The 22,005-nt window shown below is 51.5% G+C and overlaps 2 protein-coding genes and 1 non-coding gene across 14 annotated transcripts in view; all 3 read right to left on the bottom strand.

Moving 5' to 3' along the window:
- Nucleotides 1-69: 69 nt before the first annotated feature.
- On the bottom strand, nucleotides 70-563 carry LOC102150324 (SEM1 26S proteasome subunit). Its single transcript, XM_070237857.1, is given in 1 exon segment — nucleotides 70-563. A coding segment is annotated over 1 exon segment (159 nt). The 5' UTR covers nucleotides 426-563; the 3' UTR covers nucleotides 70-266.
- A 3,893-nt stretch (nucleotides 564-4,456) lies between these two features.
- Nucleotides 4,457-22,005, bottom strand: part of ZDHHC3 (zinc finger DHHC-type palmitoyltransferase 3) — a 57,759-nt gene continuing 40,210 nt past the window's right edge. For 6 of the 12 annotated variants that reach the window (XM_023620588.2, XM_023620585.2, XM_023620586.2 and 3 more), the window contains 2 exons: nucleotides 18,700-18,830; nucleotides 4,457-7,211 (listed from right to left, as the gene is read on the bottom strand). In XM_023620588.2, the coding sequence (XP_023476356.1) occupies nucleotides 6,960-7,211; nucleotides 18,700-18,830 (383 nt within the window). In that variant the 3' untranslated portion in view covers nucleotides 4,457-6,959. Of the gene's footprint in view, nucleotides 7,212-14,246; nucleotides 16,178-18,699; nucleotides 18,831-22,005 lie in introns of those variants that run through there. The other 6 variants (XM_070237854.1, XM_070237848.1, XM_070237856.1 and 3 more) reach the window with 1 other exon arrangement.
- Nucleotides 15,607-15,751, bottom strand: MIR9167 (microRNA mir-9167). Its single transcript, NR_128242.1, has one exon. It is a non-coding gene; the product is annotated as a microRNA mir-9167 (primary transcript).

Here is a 22,005-nt window from a genome sequence, read left to right as displayed (position 1 = left end):
CCTGTGAATTGCCTGTTCATATCCTTTTTTCTGAGTCACTTATTTTTTCATATTAATTTGTGTGTAGTCTTTTTTTTTTTAGATCAAAACATTTATTTTTGTGTTACAAGAACAAAAATAAATCCAAGCAGGTAATGAAATAAACATTTTTTTAAAACGTCCCACGCTGGGTTCTCTGTCCTAGAATTCAGTCAATAGTCCACGCGTACGTTGCTTCAACACTTCTTCTGGATGCCATGAGGTCTCCATCTTATAACCATGTTTCTCTAGTTCGGCTCATAACTGGAGAAGTCATCCTGTACATTGTTATCATCCTAATTATCCTCCCAGACATGTGCATCTTCATCTAAACCAGCCTTGTCTTCCGCAGGGAACTCGTCCTCCTTCAGGAGACCTAAGTCTACTGGCTGTGTTTTCTCTGACATTGTGACTCTCTGAGCCCAAAACCTCTCAGGCCAGGAGGAAAGTTGGACCCTTCACTCTTCCTCACGGCAGCTGCCACTGCCGCTCTTGATACATAAGGAGTGCTATGTGTTGCAAATCGTCTATCATAGTCTGTATCTTTTTAACCTCTAAGATGCCTTTCATCATAAGAACTTTTAAATTTTAATGTAGCCAAATTTGTCAATCCTTTCCTTTCAGGATACTGGGTTTCATGTCACCCCAAGAATGGAGAAATATTCTCCTCTGTTTTTTCTAGAATTCTTAGCTTTATTTATACAATTAGATATTTATTTGGAATTTAATTTTTGGGTGTGCGATGATGTAGAGCTACAACCTTGCCAATAGGCTATCATTTCCTAGTGCTTTGAATTGCTACTTTTCTCATATTGTTAATTCCCGTATATATCTGGGTCTCTGGACTCTAACTTGCTTATCTTCTCATGCAATGTTACGCCGTTTAAATTACTGTAGTTCCACAGCACATATTGATATGTAGTAGGCACATGTCCCTCCACACACCTCCCCCCCATTTTTCTTGTCCATAGAACTTTTAAAAACTGTTAGGATTCAGATGGGTATTGTATTGAACTTATCAATTTATTTGGGGGAGAATTATGGGAAATGACAGTATTGAATCTTACCTTCCAGGTATGTGGGATATTGTTCCATTCAGATCTTCTTTGTGACATTTAGAAAAGTGTTATTGTTTTCTCCATATATAATTCATATGTTTCTAGTTAGATTAATTCTAAGGCGTATTACAGTTTTTGTTGCTTTTGTGAATGAAATATTTTTCATTATATTTTCTAATTGTTCGCTGGACTATATGGAAATTGTTGATTTTGATATGCTGATATACCCAGCAAAGGACTTTACCAAACTCTTATGATTTGTTCCTGAAAGAAGGTTTCTGATGGCCTGTTTCTTACAGGGTGTCTGAATATTCCAGGGAAAAACCAGTCGGTTACTATTTCCCTTAGACCAGGGTTTCTCAAACCCTAATGTGCAAATTACCTGGGGAATATTGCTAAATTGCACATTCTGATTCAGCACGTGGGGGTGGAGCCTCAGAGTCTGCATTTCTCACAAGCTCCCCTGTGATGCCGGTGTTGCCAGCAGGGCGGCCCCCAGACCACTGTGCACAGTGAGAGGCTAGGTGATTCCCGGCGGGTGATTCGTCGGGAAACAGACATTCCTCTCAGATTTCAGATAAGAGACAACTGTTGCTGACATCCATGAAGCAAGAAGCTCTGTCGACCTGGGCAGGGTTCCCAGGAGGGTCTGTGAAATGTCAGAGCTGGAAAAGCCCCTGCAAACCAGCTGGTTCAACCACCTTGGTTTACATCTGAGGAAACTGAGGCCCAGAGAGGTAACTGAGTCATCTAAAGCTCAAAGCTGGGGTCCCAGATTGGGTGAGTGCCATACTGGGGCCAGCTTTATTCTCAACCAGCCAGGTGACTGACCCTGAGCAAGGCTCCGAGACTCTGAGCCTTAGTTTCCTCATGTATAAAATGGGGATAATAGTGCGACCTGTCCAGCTCACAGGACTACTCTGAGAATCAAACGGGCTGAAAAGGAAAATGGACAGAGGATGACCTGAGTGCCTAAGGGGACCCAGGTCTGCCTTCAGGATCTTCTGATTTTGCAGAATAAGCTACAGGAGAGTGTGTGGTCTTCTATAGTGTAAGCTCCTGGATCTTACCAGGTGCAACTAATTCAAGCTGTGGAAATGACCATGTGGACCAGGACAGTACGTCTGAGGCTGAACTTGGTCCTCAACTTGCCAATTTATAAACAATGCTGCTAACAGCCGAGATGCTGCCAGTGGTCCCCCACGCTGACTGTACGTGCCAACCTGACCGGCTGTGTCTGACTCTCCAGGCATGGGGCCTAATCATCAGTATTTGTCAAAAGCTCCCCAGGTGCTCTCCACCTGAAACCCAGGGAGTCCCTCTCCTGGGTGCCCCGCTCCCAGCCCTGCTTGTTCCCTGAAGGGGACCTAGTCTGGGGAACAACAGGTGGATGGGCGCCTCCCCTCCGGTATCTGCACACCCTAAGCGGAGGCTGGGCCTGCCCACCAACCAGAAGCAGGACTGAGAGACCAGCTGGTGTCGGTTGGCCTCTGACTTCCTGTAACTTCAGGCAGCTTGAAACTGTGGCGCCTTAAGTCCAGTGCCATGGCTCCCATGCTTCCCCAGGGCCGGGTGAGCTTCGGGGCACCTGCAGGTTAGTAGGAATTTCCAGCCTTCCAGGTTTAAGAATCCCCAGCCCCTTGGTGGTGGTGGGTGACCGAGCAGCCCCTCTGATCTGTGAGCGATGGTGTTGATAAGTTAAAATCATGTCTTCAAGGGGCCCAATGCAGGGAGGGAGGGAGATGACGAATGGCCACACCTGTCCTGCTGAGGGTACACTGCACACCTCCTGCTCCCTCCAGACAGGCCTTGAACCTTCGCCAAGGATGTTAGCAGCCTCCTCCACTTCGCTCCCCTCCAGACATTTCACTCTCACCTCTAACACCCGAAACAGCCCACCTCCTCCAGGCAGCGTTTAGAGTGACCAGAGAAGCCCCCTCCCCCAGCAGCAGGCTGATCCCAGGCCCTTGCCTTGCTCAGCAGCCGCAGCTCACCGGTAGCATGAGGACAGCCGGCCCTGTACCCCCTGGACACTCCACCAGACTTGTGCCTCCCTTTGCAGGAGGGCCCTCAGGTGGGAGCTCCCTTGGATGTGGTCACAGACAGGGTCTGTGGATTCGCTGAGCCTATAGCTTCCATTCCTCCCTCTGTCCATTTTAGCCTTCATACGGACAAGGAAGCAAAATTTACCCTAGCCTCTCTCCCTCCCATCCATCATCCCCCAGGAATAAAGCTGCCTTTGCAACCCTGTGGGCCTCCACCTCAAGGCACAGAGTGGGCGGGCCAGCCACAGGGGATACTGACTTTGACTAGCCTGAGGAGAAGATGGGTTTGAAATAAGGATGCCCCTTACTGATCTTTGGGGTAAAGAAGACACCACAAGGTGTTCCACTTGAAGCCTCCTGCCTTGCCCACCGCCTCATCTCACCAGCGCTGGTGGCCTTGGTGAGCCCGAGGGATGGCTTGCAAACAGAGCTGGCAGGCAACACAGGAACCCACCGCAAGATGGCCCCAGGCCTGGGGATAGGCTTGTCCTTTCTCAGAGAGGGAAAGGAGGGAGACCCTGCGGCCACCAACATCCCCCTCCCTTGAGCAGGTGTACTTTTGGGGGCGGTCGTCATCCTGGGAGGAGGTGCCTCCTTGTGCCAATTGAAAGCCTGTCTCTGTTAGCAAGAGCCGTTCCTTCTTGTTCCGCCCTCCAGAGACCTGCTCAAATGATCAATACGCTTTTAATTAAACTGACTGCTTCCAGATGACTCTGGTCCCCTGGGTCACTTTTTTCTTTCTGTGAACAAGCTTCTTAAGGTAGCTTGTGCTGGGGATCACGTGGGCACTTGGTGAGCCATCCGATCCTCTGAACTTCCTGGGTCAAGGACTGTTTCTCCGAGGGGCTGGGCTGCTTTATTCCAGGCCCTGTTCAGGACACCCAGCCCCTCTCCCTAAGGCTGTAACCCCAACTGGACACACTCAGGCAGAGGCACATGTGTGGGTTGACTGAGGGTTATTTTGTGTGTAATTTGCATGACATTCAGGGGTGGGGGCTTGGCTTTAAAGTCAAACCCTTCAATCCTGGGCACTCTTGCCCCCACGCCCACCTCCCTGGCATATAGTAGGTGTTCAATAAATGCTTGTTGCATGACAGGTGAGTTTTCCTTTTGCTGGAAATACCACACAGGAGGTGACCCAGAGAGATGGGTTTAGTTAGTAACTCTGCAAGTGCAGCTCGGTGCCTGTGTATGACACTCACTGGTCTCCCCACGGGAAATGGGAGAAAAGAGGCTTTCTTAGGGGTGCCCTCGAGGTGACCTGAGAGGAAGGATGCCAGCCAGGGGTCTGGATTGGGATCTCCTGCTGAAGACAGGAGACTCCAGCCACCAAGGTCGAGAAAAGAGCTTTTTATTCAGAGAAAAAAGCAGAAGTTTGCGCCCAGTCTCCCTCAATGTTGGCCCTTGTCTTGTTTTGACAGCATTGCAATGCTGTCAGTTTGAGACTAAGCAGAATGTTACACTGTCGCCAGCCGCCACAGAGGGAAGGCCACTGTGCCACTGGTGTGGGGATTAGACAGGTTGTCACCCACGCAGCCCCAGCTGGGGCCCAGTGCAGCCCCTGCCAGGACAGGGTCTGAGGTGGCTGAGGTCTAGCATGGAGATGGGCTCAGCAAGGAGGGAGAGGCCGGTCTGACTCTGTGCAGGTAAAATGCCTCCCCACCAACCAACCTGAACCCAGAGTGGGCTTTGGGGCTCATGGCGACGGACCTCTGCTTTCCGCCAAGCCGGCTGGAGGAAGAGCAATTTCAAGGCCATTGTGCAAGGGCCTTTCTCATGCACACACCTCGGACCTCCGGCCTGACCCTGCCAGACTGACATCATCAGCAAACGGTGACCAGCGAACCTCTCCCCTTACCCTGCCCGCTGACCGCGGACTCCTTTGGGACTCACACAGCACTGCTGGAGTCTCTTTGGTACACAATTCACCCTGTGGGCACCCCAGGGCTGCCTTCTTGGTCAGGACAACAAACAGTGGGTCTCCACGGTCAGACGACAGCTCTCTCCCAAAGTGGTGAGAGGCAACGCCCTGCCCGGACTGCGAGTTAATGGGCTTTGTTAATAAATATTAATAAGTACGAAAGCTGACACGGACCAAGAAGAGATGTCCATGGCCTGGCTGTGGAAGGCCCGAGCCTTTCTGGTTGCTCTGTCAATGCAAGTCCTGCCACCAGCCCTCTCACGGGACATCACGAAAGAGCTCTGAGCAGGGGTTAGGACAGAGGTGGCTCTGTGAACACCGGCCCCTCCGAGCAATTAGCCCTAGAGCCTGGCGGTCATCAGCTGTAGGCAGGGGTCTCTCTCTGCAGAGCCACTGCCCTTCAGGGAAGGCCCGAGGACACTGCCCAAGGATTGCGCTGCTGCCTTCCTTTCTTTCTCACGGTCACCAGAGCCTTCGTAAAGTGTCCTAGGTGGCACCTCTGAATACTGACCTCCTTCCCCATTTAACTGGGGCCACAGGCCCCCCTGGACGAGGACTCATGCTTGGCCTGGAGCTGGAAGAGGGGCCCTGGAACAGAGACATCGCGTGGGCAGGCTCCGCCCTGGTGCCAGCTGATCCTGGGGCAATGGGCCAAAGAGAAGAACAAAGGCCTCCGCTGGGAGCCGGGGTGGGGGAGCCATTCTTACACCAAAGGGGGAGACGAACCCTTCTGTTGGGCTTTGTGTAGAAGATGCTGCTTCAGGAACCACTGGAGTGGGGTTTTGGAGCTCAGGGACCCCTGCTTGGGCCTTCAGCCTTCAAATGGGGGGACCAGGGTCCAGGCTCATCTTGGTAGAGTGTGAGGGTGTGTGTGTGTGTCTGTCTTCCTGGTTCATCAATCTGCAGGCCCTGGCTACCACCCGCCCTTTCAGACACAAGGTGGGCGTTATCTTGGGAAAACTGGCCTAAAACACACAGGTCAGGTTTCTGGTCAGTTCTGCCTAGGTGGGTTGTCAGACTCCATCCAGGAGGGAAAGGTAAATTCCGTTCTGGTGGAGGAGGTCCGAGTCCCCAGAAGCCCTATTTAGGCCCTCCCCCAACTCCGACCTGGGCGTGGACAGATCTGTAGCCACACGGCAGGACAGCGTTAAGCTGTGACTCCACTAAGCCTCTCGTGTCTGCGGAATGGGAGCTAAGTTCTGGCGCAGCTGCCATAGCTCAGGCTTGTTTCCGACCTGGGCACGTCCCGCATGTGTGTATCTGCAGCCCAGTGTTGGGGTCCTCTCAAACCATGCCTGACTCCGAAGGCAGCTGCGGCACAGGCCTTTCTCCTAATTCAGGCCGGTGGCAGGGGAGCCCTTTCCGGGAGTGGCCGCGATGCTTGCAGCCTTTCCAGGCTGATCTCTCCTGATGTCAGGGTCCCACCTCAGGTCCCCAAGGCCAGCCCTGCTCTGTCCTTCCATCATAATGTTATGGCCTTATTTCTCAAAAGCCAGGAGCAGGGCCCCAACCTTCCCATGAGAAGACAGACATCCCAAGAACAGCCTAAGGCGAGTTCTTTTCTGGTCCCCAGCCGCCCTGTTCAGAGCTCCCTTTGTTGGGGGAGGCTGTGCAAGCGGCAGAGGACGCCCAGTCTTGGAGAATGGTTCCTGACGCTCCCTCTCCCAGCAGACTCTTCTTAGATGGACTCAGAAAAAGTCCCTCCTCTGTCATCCCTAGTCTATCCCCCACCTCCCAGACCTGGCTCAACACGGGGAGAGAGAGGAGGGGTTACAGAGGACAGCCACGCCAAGTGAGAGACCCGAGGGGAGCAGCGGGGTGCAGGGGAGCGCGTCACACCCATGAACCCCGCAGCCACAATGCCAGTGACAGGTTGACAGTGACTTTTCAGTGTCCGTCCCTCTCCCCATAGCAGCATTACTCATCTATCACCTCCACAGAGTCCTTGTCCTTCCCCTCCTCAGACTCCGTCACTGTTTCCGTGTTGTCGGTGTCTGACAGTGTCACCTGCCGCACCCAGTCTCCGTCACGGAGAGGCTCTGGATGACACGGTCCGGAGAAGGGGTTGAACCAGTTCGGGGAGAAGTCCCCACCAAAGGTCTCCTTTACCGACTCCCAGCTGCCCGTGTGCTCCCTCGGCTGGTTCTTTCGTTTGAGGCGCTCAATGCCCTGGAGGGACAGTGAGATAAAGAGGGTCAGCATATAGGGCTGTGCACCTTCGGGCACATACCCCCAGCCCCGGCACAGCCTGGCACTGAGGCCCAGGGCATGGGTGGATGGGGCTGCTGGGGCACAGCCTGCTGTAGGCCAGGTCAGGGCTGGAGACTCCTCAGAGGGCTGAGGGGGCGGAGTGGGGAGCAGCGTGGAGTAGCACAGCAAGCAGGACCTTCCAGAGGAACTGGCCTGGTTCTCACCTACCACTAGCCCTCCCTGCTTCCCTCCCACAGGTGCCAGGGCTGCCCAGCCTTGTTAAGTAAGGCCAGCTGCTGCACAGGAGCCAGGCTGCCCAGTGGCCAAGGACCAAGGAGTGACATCCCAGGCCTCTCTGGGCATGAGCTGGCCCACCCATCCTGAGACCACTAAGACAGATGATCCCTCCCTAAATATTCTGGACCACTCCCCACCATGGTAGGCACAGCAAACTTAGCACGAAGAAGGATGACAGGGTTCAGGTGAGAGTGCAGGATACAAACACGTGAGATGAAGAAGCACATGAGTGTATGGCTAGTGCCAACATGCAGCAAGCAGCTGGAGGGTGCACAGGGTCACTGTGGGGAGGCAGAGGCTGGCGTGAGGGCTGCTCATGCAGCACACCACCTTGTGGCCTCTCCCAAGCTGCCCACTCACCTGCCTCTGGGTGTCGGCTGCGACTCAGCCGCCAGGCCACAGAAAGAGGGTGTTGGGTAAGGGGAGAAAGCCAAAGGAGTTAAAGGCACAGCGGGCCAGCTCTCAAGGCCCACAACACCCTGCCCAGAGCCTTTTGCCCCTCACTGGGGCCTCTGCCTTCTCCATCTCTTCTGGAAGCCAAGGGAATTGGCTGCAGGTTTGCCAGGCACAGATATTGCTCATTGACATGACTCTTTCCACCTCGGAACCATCTCTGAGTACCTAGTTCTAGGCTTTCTCTTCTTTTCCACACAAGAGCCTCACATAACTGGTATAAACCTTTATGTTATACAGAAAGAGAAACTGAGGCACACACACAGACTGAGATCTGACCACATCCTGGGTCAGCTCTTCTTCTCCAGTACTCTGTCTTCCCACACCATATCAGAGATTTACGTTTCTCGGCTTTTGAGAAAATTGTAGTCTAAAGAATCTGATCTCAAAGTGTCTGCTCATGAGAGACTTTACTGATTATGAAGGGTAAAACAGTAGCTTCACAGTAAGGAAACTTTGCAGGCACCACCTTAACCCAATGAAAGTTAATATCACCGGGAATGAGACGCATCAGCGTCATGTATCTTGGATATAGTGCACTGGGAAGGACACACCATCACCTCAGAGGTTTTCCTGCCCCAAATGCATCATCTCAATTTAATTGTGAGAAAACACCAGACAAACACAAATAGAAGAATAGTCTACAAAATATCTGGCCTATAATCTTCAAAAGGGTCAAAGTCTGATGAAAATGTTTTGAAACCAGATAGGAGTGGTAGTGGTACAACATTATAAGTTCCCCTGAATTGCACACTTTAAAATGGTTAATTTTATGTTCTGTGAGTTTCACCTCAATTAAAAAAAAGGGTCAAGTTTGTGAAAGATAAAGAAATACTGAGAGACTGCCATGGATTGGAGGAGACTAACGAGACATGGCAAATGATGCAATGAGGCCTCCTGGAACAGAAAAGGATGTCAGTGGGACACCTGGAGTAATTTGAATAAAGTATATAGATTAGTTAATGGTGTTGTATCAATAGATTTCCCGGTTTTTATATTTGTATTATGGTTATATAAAATGTTTACACTTGGAAAGACAGATTGAAGGGTAAATGAGAACTCTTTGTACTATTCTTACCACTTTTTTGTAAGTTTGAAATTATTTCACAATAAGTTAAAAAAAAATCTGAGACACAAATATTTATGCAATAGTCTTAAACACTGAATTATAACAACGGAAAGTTGGAAACAATTGAAATGTCCAATAATGATGGCTAAGAAAATTATTCTATAAAGCAGAATACTATGCACCTATTAAAAATGCTGTTAATACAGTTTTACATGACATTCGAAAATCCTGTCCACGTGGCAACAAAGGAAGAAAGCTGCACATGACATCATCATGGAACTTGTGGTTACCTGGGGGGATAGTTTAGAAGATCTGTACTTATTTCTGTAGACTCCCCACACTTTCAAGTTTTCACCAATGAGCAGGTGTTACTTTTATAATCCGACCAAAATCCTGTTTCAGAAAATGGACCTTGTTGACACAGTCTTGAGGGAGCCTCGCGGAGTCACAAGCACAGGAGGCCCCACTGCTCCCGCATGGGCCCCTTGCCAGGCCTCCTCACTTGGCAGAAGCAGTAATGGCTCACGGGGTGACTTGCTTTGGGGATCCTGCATTCCTTCCTGGATGATCGTGTGCAGCATGTCAAGAGCGGCGTTTTAACTGTGATTGCAGGGGAGCTGGGACCTCGCCATGTGGCAGACCAGGCTACAGAGGGGACACCCAGAAAGGACACATTGGCTGTATCCACACTGACTGGGCTCGCTCAAAGCCATGACTGTGGGTCCTCACAACAAGCAAGTATTGACACAGCAGATGGGAAAAAAGAAGTTGAGAGGCCATGACAGTGGCCAAAGCTTGTCCTGCTGGTCATGCACCAGAATCAAGCCTAGACCTGGTGTCTTCTCTCCACGCAAGGTGTTTTCAGTCCTACTGCAAATTCTCACTCTGCCTGTGCGGATCTGGAAGACAGAGAAGAGCTGAAGGGGAAAATGAAGCAGAAGAGCCACAGGACTACTATTTCCCATTCCAGTGTGTTCCCAGAGGAGCCCTCTAGGACTGTACTCCACCTCCTCAACGAGCTCGCAAAAGCATCCCAAAGTCCGGCCTGGAAGTTCCTCAGCGGTTAAGTGGACAAACATCCAAAGAGTGTTAACTCTGAGTCTGGAGAGGAGAAAATATTCCAAAAGAATCTGATGCATAAAAAAGGCCTGAGGTTCTGGACTCTCAGCATCAGGGGGAGCCAGAGGGGTTTCTTTTTCCAGATAGGACTCAATTTTGAGTTTTGTGTAGATTTAAAGGTGTCCTGAAGGTAAGGTTCTGAAGCTGGAGGTTTGCAGAGGCAGCAGTAATACTGACTTCAGGCTCAACAAACAAGAATGGTTGATTCCTGGGGCCGCCCGTGGCCGAGTGGTTAAGTTCGTGCGCTCCGCTTCGGCAGCCCAGGGTTTGGCTGGTTCGGATCCTGGGCGCAGACATGGCACTGCTTATCAGGCCATGCTGAGGTGGTGTCCCCACATAGCACAACCAGAGGCACTCACAACTAGAATATACAACTATGTACTGGGGGGCTTTGAGGAGAAGGAAAAAAAAAAAAAGAAGATTGGCAACAGATGTTAGCTCAGGTGCCAATCTTAAAAAAAAAAAAAAAAAAGAATGGTTGATTCCTGGTAAGGGGGTAACAGCCTAAGCCAGAACCTCTTACAGTGAGTGTGTGACCTAGGCCTTATGGGCATCGGCTGCTTGGATGACACAAGAGCTGTGATCTGTAAACAAACCCACCAACGCCCAAAAATTAATGTGCCAGGACTAAGTCTCCCAAGGGAGGCTGAGACCCAAGTACAGCTCTGTAAGGACTCAGCTGAGACCCACAGAACAAGAGCAGGTGGTCCCCCGGCTCCCTCCATCACCAGACATAGAAAGTCAGAGATGCTGTAGCCCACACATACCTGCCCTCCTCAGAGACAGCCAGATAACTCTCTCTTCATGAGTGTTTCATAGCTTTTTATTGCAACCCGCAACAGAAAACAGCTTTTTATTGCAACCCGCAACAGTTGTGACGATTTGAAAAGCACAGCTCTAACAGAGCTAACGTGTATTTGAGCCACACCATGTGCCAGATACTAACACTTACCTTCATTACTCTCATTTAATCCACACGTCAGCCTTGTGACTCCCTGATTTTACAGATGAGAAAACCGAGGCTTAAGTAAGTTAGTGCCCAAGGTCACACAGGAAGGAAGTAGCTGACTAAGGATGTGAACCAAGGACTGAAGCCTGGGCCCAAATTTTCCATCGCTGGGCTACGTTAACTCAGCTGCAGAAATTCAGGGCGTCCTTTGTGTCCATGTCAGAGCAGGTGCCTTCCCCGAGAAGATTTTTGCAAACACTCCTCTGCAATGCTTTTCATAATTCCTTGGATCAGCTTCATCAGCTCCTGTGCGCACAGATGGAGAGTGATCCCTGGGGCCACTTGGCTTTGCTGGGTAATCACGCTGCTCAAGTCATCAATTTTTTTTTCTTGAGGGAGAGGGTGGGGAAATGAAGTCTTCAGTTTGGCAGAGTAGACTGGCCCATGGCTTGTTTCTGTTTCAGTGTGAATTCTTTATTTCCTATGAGGTGATTCTCAGGTCAGATGTGTATTTAGAAGATTTAAGAAAAAGCCATGTGGGTGTTGAGGCCCACAGATGGACACCAAAGGCCAGGACATGTGCATGTGTCTGTCCCAGGCTCTAATTCCTCACTAGCCACCACTCCCATTTAGAGGACCCCAGCTCCACTCTTTCCCCTCTGCCTTCTGGACGGTTCTCTGCCCAAAGGGCCCCTCGGTCCAGAAACCAGTTGGACAGATAGATTTGCAGGAAGACTGTTGGACAGACTAATAATTTGGCTCCCTTTCACAAAGCAGACTTCCCTTGTTTTCTCAGCATTCATGTTGGGGAGGCTGTGGGTTGAGGGAAGAGGACTCAGTCGGCACCCCCTACCGAGCACCACACTGAGCCCAGCAGCACACGGGGCCAATCATCGGCAGGCATCAGGGAGCCCCGGTGGGGCGACCCCGGCACACCCCAAGTGGATTCTCAGACGCGCATGTGTCAGAATCCCCTGGAGGGCTATTAAAATCCAGCTTGCTGGGCCCCACCCTCTGAGTTTCTGATTCAGGAGGTCTGGGGTGGAGCCCAAGAATGCGCTTTTCTGACAAGCTCCCAGGTGACGCTGATGCTGCTGGTCTAGGGGCCACGCATTGAGATGCACTGCCTCAGCGCATCGCCAGCAAGGTTCTTGAGAGGGATTCCAGCAAAATCTTCCTCTCTTCTCATTTCCTTGGTATTTAAGGGCCCCTTCTAGGCTGACACCCCTGGCTGGCTCACCCCACAGGCTGATGCACTACAGGTCTTAAAATGAGAGAAACTTAAAACCCATTAGCTGGCTGGGAGAGCCCAATGCAGGCTCCCAGATCTGGGGTTTCTGTGTGATTCTGACCTCGTATAGGTGGTTAATAAACATTTCTTAATTTACCTCATCTGAAAGATTCCTGCATCAAGAAGATGGATTTTTAACCTTCCAAGCAGCCTAGCCAGAATGAGCAAAGCTGGTAATTCAAGGCATCTCACTTTGGGTTCTTCCAAGAAAAAAGTATTAGAAAGATGAAATGGTATGACTAAGAGGAGACTTGGCACATGCACTTGTACCCAAATTCTCTTTGTGCACACAACGCCACCAAGCCCATGCAAATAGGCATCGATTTGTTTGGCCCGAGGCCTTTTGCCTGTTCCATATGGTTGCTATTAACACAAAGCTGAAGCTGACAGGCTTCAGGAAAGAGTCACGAACCCAACTCGCCGTGTCACCTTCCTCTTTATTTTTCCCTTACGCTTTCCAGAGCCCAGGTTCTGAACCCTATGGCCACTACTGGCTCATTTCCCATATGTGCACCATTCAGTGCTGTCAGAACTCCTGTGCCAGAGCAAAAAGCTGGGGCCGCGTTTGTGTGGAGGGGTGTCCTCTTTCATGAGTCATCTGGGGATACTGAGTGGAGCTCAGGGATGTCTATTTCTTCCCGCGTGGGCACCAGGCTGGAGACCAATCACCACACTGCAAAGGACAGTCACGCTCCTTAGTCAGTGAGCTCTCTGAAAAATGTTTTTGATCTTAAGGAAAATGAAATAGGAAAAACACAGGGAATCTTGGAGTATTCCTATCTTCTGAGTGCACATTTCACTCTGGCTTGAGAGCTGGGGAACACTCATTCGTTCAGCCAAAGGGCTTGTAAAAACCCAGAGGGAGAATCATACAGGATGTCGGAAGGAGCCTGCATCTCTGGGAGATATCCATAGTATGCTCACGTTTAAATGATGACTTTCTATTTTTAGGATTCAAGAAAAAGTCAACACATCTTCAGCTCTAACTACTGCATTCCTTAGAAATTCCATGAGGGAAAACCCAATCTGGGTCGCTTAAAAAAAAGCCCTTGAAGATGGAGTACTTTGAGGGCATCCGAATACTTAAAAAATATTCCGAGTCCCAGTCTCCGTCCCCTGGGAGGAGGACAGCACGGCAACACTGCCTCCCAAGGGATGGATCCCTGAGGGGTGGGACCAGGGCCAGAGCCTTCTCAACTGCTGTCGAGTCACTTAGCCACACTTCTTTCATACACCTAAGTGAACTGTTTAAAAAAAAAAAGAATGTGGAAAACAAATGCTATAAACTCGATTTAAAAACAGCATTTAAAAACAATTTCAGATCTCAGCCTTAACTATAGCATAAATAGTACCGTAGAGGCCAGTCAAGGTTAATTGACTCAGAAAAGCTCGTAGAGTTCTTTGGTTAAACATCAAAAGGATGATGGACAACCCCTCAAAACAGCGCACCAGAACTGCGTGTGGAGGTTTTCGCAATTTCCTCTGGTTTGACTTTGGTTCCTGCTGGGTGGGCAGAAGAAAATGGGGCTCTCCCCTATGTCCAACCCCAGAGGCAAACTTGGCAGACTTCATGACCTTCCTGTAGCAACGGAGAGCCCAGGAGCACAAGGGAAGGAACTCCGGCTGCAGAAAGCCAAAGGACAGGGGCCTGGTAGGGCAAGCTTGCTCAAGAGGGGACCATAAAGGTCCTTTAAAGACACAATAAACACCTCATTCAAGGGAGGGAGCATAAATAAATGTCCTTTAAAAGCAAAGAAATAAACAGCAAACTTGGGTTGACCAGACCATCGGCTCTCCCCGCAGGTAACACTGTGAGAGAGCAGAGCTCAATCAGAACAGGGTTTGGAAAAATTTTATTGCATTTTGTTTCCATGTGGAAGCACTGACAGAATTGAAAAGAGGCAGCATGTTTCGCTTACTTTTCTGAAAAATCACATGGCTAGATTAGCTTTCTCCCTATCCAGGACTGGATTTAATAAACCTTACCCCCCACCCCCACCCCAAGCAAAAGCTAAAAAAGGAGGTTTGTGGTGATGATCACTTAAAAAAAATCCATGTGTGAGAATTCACAGATGGTCAGTATTCAAATTTCCGTGACTTTTGCATGTGAGGGCACTCTCTGTCTCCTCACCTCCCCCGCTATCTTCAGGCTTTCCTTTTGCAAATGAGACTGACACAGCAGGCGCCTCCAAACGGAAGAGCTTCTCAGTGCCAGGCCCCAGCTCCCGTGAATCAGCTGACTGCAGTGAAGGCTGTCTAGCAACTGTGAAAAGTTTGGGGGCTACAATGTTGCTCTCGCATCACTGTCAGCCCCATGCCAGGACAATAGTCTCCCAGGTTAAAATATTGTAAGACATGGGGGCTGGCCCAGTGGCCGAGTGGTTAAGTTCGCGCGCTCCGCTGCAGGCGGCCCAGTGTTTCATTAGTTCGAATCCTGGGCGCGGACATGGCACTGCTCATCAGACCATGCTGAGGCAGCGTCCCACATGCCACAACTAGAAGAACCCACAACGAAGAATACACAGCTATGTACCGGGGGTGCTTTGGGGAGAAAAAGGAAAAAATAAAATCTTTAAAAAAAAAAAAAATATTGTAAGACATGGGTATGTGCCCATTTATGGGTCTAAAACATCATTGTGAACCCACTTCAGAGATTTACAAAGCCAGGAAGCAGAGGCTGATGGTGGCGCTGGGGACCGTGGCTGTCTCACTCAGCATTAACACTGACTGACTGACATCTCGCTCGGGGAGCGCGGGAGCTGAGGTGGCAGGAGGGTGAGCAGATGTAACAAAGGAAAATGCAGCTCGCCTAAAATTTGGAATTTTTTTTTGATTGTGTAAGGCATTTTGAACTGGAAAAACGTCTTTTTCCTTCACAGTCTTCCACATAATCAGAGGGAATATAATTAGTGATTCAGAATACAAATAAGACCCCTTTCATCTCTCTCCCCACCCCCCTTAAAATCATTCTACGCACCCGAGCCCATAAAGTACAAGGCAGGCAATTGATTTTGTGAATTAGGAGGCAAACTGTGTCCACGTGGGGGATGAGGCCGCTGTGTCAAGGGCCCTTCTGAAGGCTCCAGCCCTGATCCTGCCCCTCTCAGGCCTCAAGGGGTAAGCATCCATCTTCAGTGAGGTTTTAAGTCCCATCAGGGCACCCGCCACTGCCTCGTGGGCAGTGGGAGGTCATGGGCCCTCCTGGCTCTCCTATGCATTCCCAACCAGGGGTCCGGACGGTCCATCCATGCACCAGCGTCACGTCTCACTCAGTTAGTAGAAGTGGGCATGGCCGGAGACAGCACCCTCCACATTAGTCATGCCAGACAGACAGCAGAGAGGAAACCATAGGCCAGAGAAGTGATTTTAAAAAGGAAAAAAGAAGAGCAGCTTCAGTCACCAAAAAATATAAAGGATGATCTCTTAAAAATAAAACATGGGAACATTTTTTTTTCTCTGCAATGCTTAGCCATTTTATACTTGAGACATAAAAAAAAAGTTTTAGAGTAGTTGTTTTGCTTTTTCGGTTTAAACATTCATGAGAATGGATCGGACGGTAGTGCTGTGATGTGGTTTGTGTCTGAGTGGCAATGCTGGTCAGGGATCCTTCAGACCACATACTGGTACGGGTCTGCCTTCCCTTGGTCTGGCGTGGCAAAGGGGCTGGCCCAGCCTAGAGAGAAGGGGTGGCCAAAAACGGCTTTCATGTTCATCCATTTTGTTTTTTTAGCCCATCTTCTCTCTTCCTTTTTCAATTGTTCTATTCCCTGAAAACAAGAACAATCATACTTTCAGTCAAGCACTTTATTGCTGTGGTTTGGGGGGCGGGAAGGGATGTCCACTAGCCTGAAGTGAATGGAGTAAATGCTTTCTTTTTAAAGCCATAACGCCAACTACATTGTACCTGTTTCTTCTCTTTCTCTCATAAAAAGTGCTAAAAAAAAAAAAAAAAAAAGACATACTTCTTTGGGGTGGGCACATATTTATAAGTCCCTCTAGGAAGGGAAGGAAAACGAGCACAGCAGCAGCCCCTAGGCCATTACTCCTAGTGACGCCGATCCGTGTTCTGTTAAGTGAAGGAGGCCATCTACGCACAGCTGAGTCCTGCTGGGTTCTGCAGAGACGCCTCTGGCCAGGGCCCGGGCTCTGTGTGGCAGAGCTGGGAAGGCTCTGCTGTGAGAAGCCTCAGAGCTGGCGGGGAGCTCATGATCATGAGAGCCAATGACGGCTGTTAATTTGGGACAGCTTCACGGGAAGTTCGAACCTACTATGACCACTTTGCAGACGAAAAAAAAAGGAACAAATCAAACGACTGCTCTGGTGCTGTCAGTCTCGCCAGGCAGGGAGGTCAAGAAGCACCCTGCCTAGCGGGGCTGGCGAGGCCCAACTGAGAAGGTCTAACAGGAGTGAGAGGCTGTGGTGAGGGCAGAGGTCACCACAGAGAAGGAAGGAGGAAGGATTAGTACAGGTTAGAGGGGCTGCGAGGACAGACCAGTCAGCCTCACTCACGGCAAATGTCCTCCTAGTGCTCCCTGGGGAGGAGGGTGACCCGAGACCACCTCAGCAGCTGTTGCAGAGCCTGCGCCACACCCCCCGCTAAGTCTCACAGCAAAAACGGGGACTGAGGGAGAAGCTGGTCCCTTCCCTTCTCTCTTCTTCAGATGGAGCTGGTCAGTGGGCAGGGCCTGAGAATGTGCCCCTGCCCAGAGGGACAGGGGAGGAGCAGCCTGGCAGGAGCCTGGCCAGGGGTCTGTCTGCTGTGGTCTCTGAGGAGGTGGGGAGCAGGGAGGAGGCCTGAGGGGACAGCCCAGTGTGAGCTCTGTTCACAGCCTGGGGACCTGGGAAGATACAGGTCAAGGGGAAGACACCCTTTCCCATGAGCTTCAGGGCCCTCATTCCTTTCTCCTTTCCTTTCCAACACAACTCTCTTTAGGAACGGCCTTGAGGGGAGGGGCAGCCAGGGCCGGCTCTGTGACAGCTCTCCTTCTGGCTCCCCCAGACCATGGCCTGTGTGGCCTGGCAGCATCCCAACAGCTTGGGGGGCCGGACAGTCACCTCTGGGTTCCCTGCAGGGCTCATGTAGAGAAGCTGGTCATATTTAATGTTTGGATACACAGCTGGATCTACACCACTGGACACTATTTTTACAGAAACTCTTTTGCAATGTTGTTATTTCTTATAAAATAAAAGAAGATGCTGAGAACCCCCAAGCCTTCTAAACCCATCGAGAATTCCCACAGATCCAAATGATGGTGCCTTGGCAGCCAGATAGCATCGTCCTTCTCTTCTCTGCATGCTGATTTTCCACACCCACAGGGAGGGGGGCCTCAGCAGCAGAGGCAAGGACTCGGTCTTCCTCTGAGCCTCCAGCTAAGGCTGACTACCCAACAGGCCCCAAGCCCCCAGCAAGAGGGTCCTAGACGACTCCTGAGAGCTGCCACCTGAGGGGGACCTTGGGAAGCCAGGAGTAGAGGCAGGATGGACTGACAACCTCACGCCTCTGCTCCTCATCCAAGAGCTAAGTGCTGCCCCTTCCTCCTGGGGCCTCTTACCTGGACCCTAAAGCCCAAAAGGGAAGAAACGCCTACATTATAGCCATGGATTGACCACCTTGAGGCTTTCAGACACTTTAGGAAGGTGGAAGGGTAGTGGCAGTGACACCAGGGGAGCAGACTCCAGTCTGGCTCAGCCAGCAGCTTTGAAGCTCCCAGAGAAGAAGCTGTTAGTAGGTGGAAGGTAGGGGTGGGGAGAAGGCAGTGGACGAGGACCAGATCTGGGCCAAGCAGAGAGAACCCAGAGGCTAGGCGAGAGCTTGCTGGCCACTGTTCTCAGGGGCTCAAGGCAGGGCTGTCTCCTGACTCCGCCCTCAGGACATAGTCTGGAAGTCACTTCCTCTGGGAAGCTGACCCTGCCTATGCCACCTGGCTTAGGGCACCCTTTGTCCACTACCCTGTCTCTAGGCCTGTGGCCCTTGGATGGGAAGGGTGTCCCAGTGCCGAGCACAGTGCCCAACACAGTGCTGTGCAGAAGACAGAACCATCATGAGAAGATGAAAGGACTTGTGGCAAAGGGAGGCCTTCACCAAGGCTGCTGCGCCCCTTCCTGGTGTGACCTTCCATGCTGGCCCCAAGCAGGGAGGACTCGTGTGTGTGCAAAGATCCAGTGTCACTGCAAATGGAAGAATGTGCCCTGCACACCCGGGGCCTGGCCTGCAAGCAGTCCTCCCAGCAGCACCTGCCCAGGTCCCCCCAAACCCTAGGTGCAGGGGGTGGGCAGGCCACCTGCTTACCGTCTCATCTGTGCAGATGGAGTGCACCTGGGTGCCAAACATCACCGACGTGAAAATGAGGAAGAGCAGCCCCTCAAAGCACAGCAGGATAAGGAGGATCACGGTGGTGGGTGGTGAGAAGGAGCTGCACTCTGAAAGAGAAGGAGCACATGGGGCTCAGGGCCACCGCACGCCACCCACCACCCATCACCCAGTGCCCCGAGCCCAGCAGGCCTGGGGGCCACACGTCCCGGGCCTCCAGGTCTTGGCAGGGACCATCCTGCCCCACGCAGGGCTGTACCAGCGCTCCCTCAGGGAAGCCCTCGTGCCGGGGCCTCCCCTCCCTGCTGTTTCTTTCCCGGCCAGCACGTTATGTCTGTATCCTGGTGCCAAGCACAGTGCCTGGCACACAGGACTCAGGGTTGAGGCGTGAAAGCCTGACGACATCACAGGAGACCTTCCTCTCCTCAGAGCACAACACAGGCTGCACAGGTGGAAGGGCCTCAGTCCAGTCCTGGTTTGCCCATGAGATTTCTGGGCATTCCTGTATGAGAAGCCCCTGCTCTGTGCCTCTGTCTGCGGGTGAGAGGAAAGGGCAGGTCTGGAGGACCACTCAGTGGCTTTGGAATTTGAAGCTCACCAGGGGGCAGTCTGACTGCCTGCTCTGGCCCTGACCCAGATGTGAGATAGCCCCCATGGGAAATGCCCCCTCTCAGGAGCATCTGCATTGCTGAGACAGTCAGCCCCCAAGGCTGGAGCGATGGAAGTGGTGCTTTTACTCTCTTGGCCCCCTCTACGAGCCCACCTTGACTTGGGGTGTGACCCTAGGCAAGCCATCCCTCCCCAGGCCTCTACTCCCTCCACTGTAGAGCAGTGAGGTTTGACTAGATGTGTGGTTCTGTTTTAAACAGCAGAGTCCTTTGTCTGAATGATGTCTAAATCAGAAACTCAAGCCACTGAAGAGAAAAGCATTAGGTGCTGTGGGAGATGGTTGGGGGCAAGCAGGCAGGAGAGCCCCTTCTCTGGCTCCACCAAGGCAGCCTCTCAGGAAACCCCTGTGGGAATGTGGCCCCCACTGGGAGACGGCTAATAACGCTGGCAGTGCAGTCTTGGCCCTGTGGTTGGCGCTACTACCCAAGGACTCTTGCCTTCGCTGACAGCCACCTGGGCCTGTCAAGCCCGGGTTGTGGTTCACGTTTCTCATTGCTCCAGGGCTCAGGCCTGTTTCTCTGGCTGGAGAGGTCCAACCCCGGAGGGCAGGGTGGGACTTCACTGGGCTTTGGGAATTCAGGGAGTAAGTACCCCTCTGAGCTGCCCTGCTGGCTCCCTCACAGAAACCTCAGGAGGGGAAAGGAGGTCATATCTGAGAATGAGCTGGGAACCAGCTCCCAAATCTGGGAACTCAGCACTGTATGAGTGGTACGGTAAGGAATATCTCGTCTAAATGCCTTCATCTTCTCGCATTTCCCTCGGGAACTTAATGCCTCCAGATGGTTTCCCTTCCTGGTTCCTTGCTGGGCAGGGCTTGGTTGAGGTGGTCTAGCAGCCTGATGGGCTGGCCCCAGGTGTGGCAGCTTCCTGCCTGGACTCTCGAGGGGTGGTGGGAAGGATGAGGGCTCTGAAATCAGGCAGACATGGCAGGGCATGGATCTTGGCACCAACTCCTGACCTCAAGCTCTAAGATGCCACTAGTAATATTCTGTTCCAGCCCCATGTCTTTCCTATCCTGTGTATTGTGGAATCACCTGCTTCTTTCTGTCCTTGCTCGATATCTGCTGCTTCCACTGCACTCCAGCTCCAGGAGGGTGGGAACATTGGCTCCCTGCTGTAAACCCACCTTGGAGCAGTGCCTGAGCAGAAAAGAAAGTGGGCCAGAGGTTGGCTCCCCGAGCTTTAGTTTGCCCTTCTGTACAGTGGGATGATTGAGAACTCATGAGAACATCTGCACAGCTTGGCCTGGCCCAGCCGGAGCACAAGGGGATGCTCACTGGGCAGAGGTGTCTTGCTCCTGACCGTGGAGCTGGAGGCAAAGCCCGGTGCTGTGGCCCATTTTCCATTCTTGCAGTTGCCAGCGTTCTTCCCTTCCTGGGCTGGCCCCAGGAACTATAGATGGAATTTGAAGAGGCAGGAACCAGATCCAGGGATCCAGGGAATGTGGAACAACCTCCCTACCCTTCTTTAAATATGAACTCCAAGTGTCCTCACCTTGGGGGACAGCCCCCTGCCCCTTCTTACACAAACTGGATGGCCCAACAGCTCATCCAGGGCTGGACAGTGATGGTACTAACTTCACATACGGCCAACTTTCAGACCTCCACTTTGGGGATTGTCTGGTGCCTTCCCAACCTAGCTGCCACAGGAACTGGGTGCCTTGAGACTTCTCCATCAAGAACCTTGACCAAAGACAATCATGAGCATGCAGAGAGGCACTAGAGTCACCCAGACAGGGCTGGAACACCCTGCTCCAGACTGAGGCTTGAAGCACAGGCCCTCTTCTTAGCTGTGTGAGCTTGGGAACTTGCTCAACCTCTGTGAGCCCCAACTTTTGTCATCTGCAAAGCAGGGAGCCTCTCTTCTACCCTGCAGGCTTGATATAAGGTCGAAATAAGGCACTGCTCAAAAAGCCCTGTGTGCCATGCCTAGCTTTAAGTGGGCCTTAACAAAACAGCGCCTGCCAGCTCCACTCAAAAGATAGAGACATTCTGCCTCATTGATAGTCTGTGTTACTCTCATCACTGCCCATGTCTGTTAACCTGAGGATGGGTGGGTGGTGTTTGTGAGGATAAAGTGTCCTTGTCAGACTCCACCATCAAAGTTGCCAAGACCACATCTGGAGCTGAACTGGATCCCAGGGCCTAGCAGAATGTGTCCTTTCAGAATGTTCACCAAGGAACTTGCTGGTGACCCAACTAGCTATACAGAATGGCATGATCTCCAGAAACCCACTCAGCCCCTCCCTCTTCTAGTAGCTTGAGCTTCCCCTCTCTGGCTTATGCCAGAACTGTGGTAGTCACGAAACTGGGGAGACATGGTGCTTTGGACTGAACTGCTTCCCCCTAAAAGTTGTGTTGGAGCCCCAACTCTCAAAGTGATGGTATTTGGAGATGTGGCCTTTGGGAGGTCATGAGGATTGGAAGAGGTCAGGAGAGGAGCGCCCTCATGATGAGGTTAGTGCCCTTATAAGAAGAGATACCAGAGAGCTTACTTTTCTCTCTCTGCCACAAGAAGGTGGCCATTTGCAAGCCAGGAAGAGAGCCTGCACCAGGAAATGAATTGGCTTGGTCTTGGACTTCCCAGCCTCCAGAACCATGAGAAATAAATGTTTAA

Source organism: Equus caballus, chromosome 16 (genome assembly GCF_041296265.1).
Source record: "Equus caballus isolate H_3958 breed thoroughbred chromosome 16, TB-T2T, whole genome shotgun sequence".
Classification (NCBI taxonomy): domain Eukaryota; kingdom Metazoa; phylum Chordata; class Mammalia; order Perissodactyla; family Equidae; genus Equus; species Equus caballus.
The sequence above is the reverse complement of the archived record's forward strand: the minus strand, read 5'-3'. Positions and strand labels throughout refer to the sequence as shown.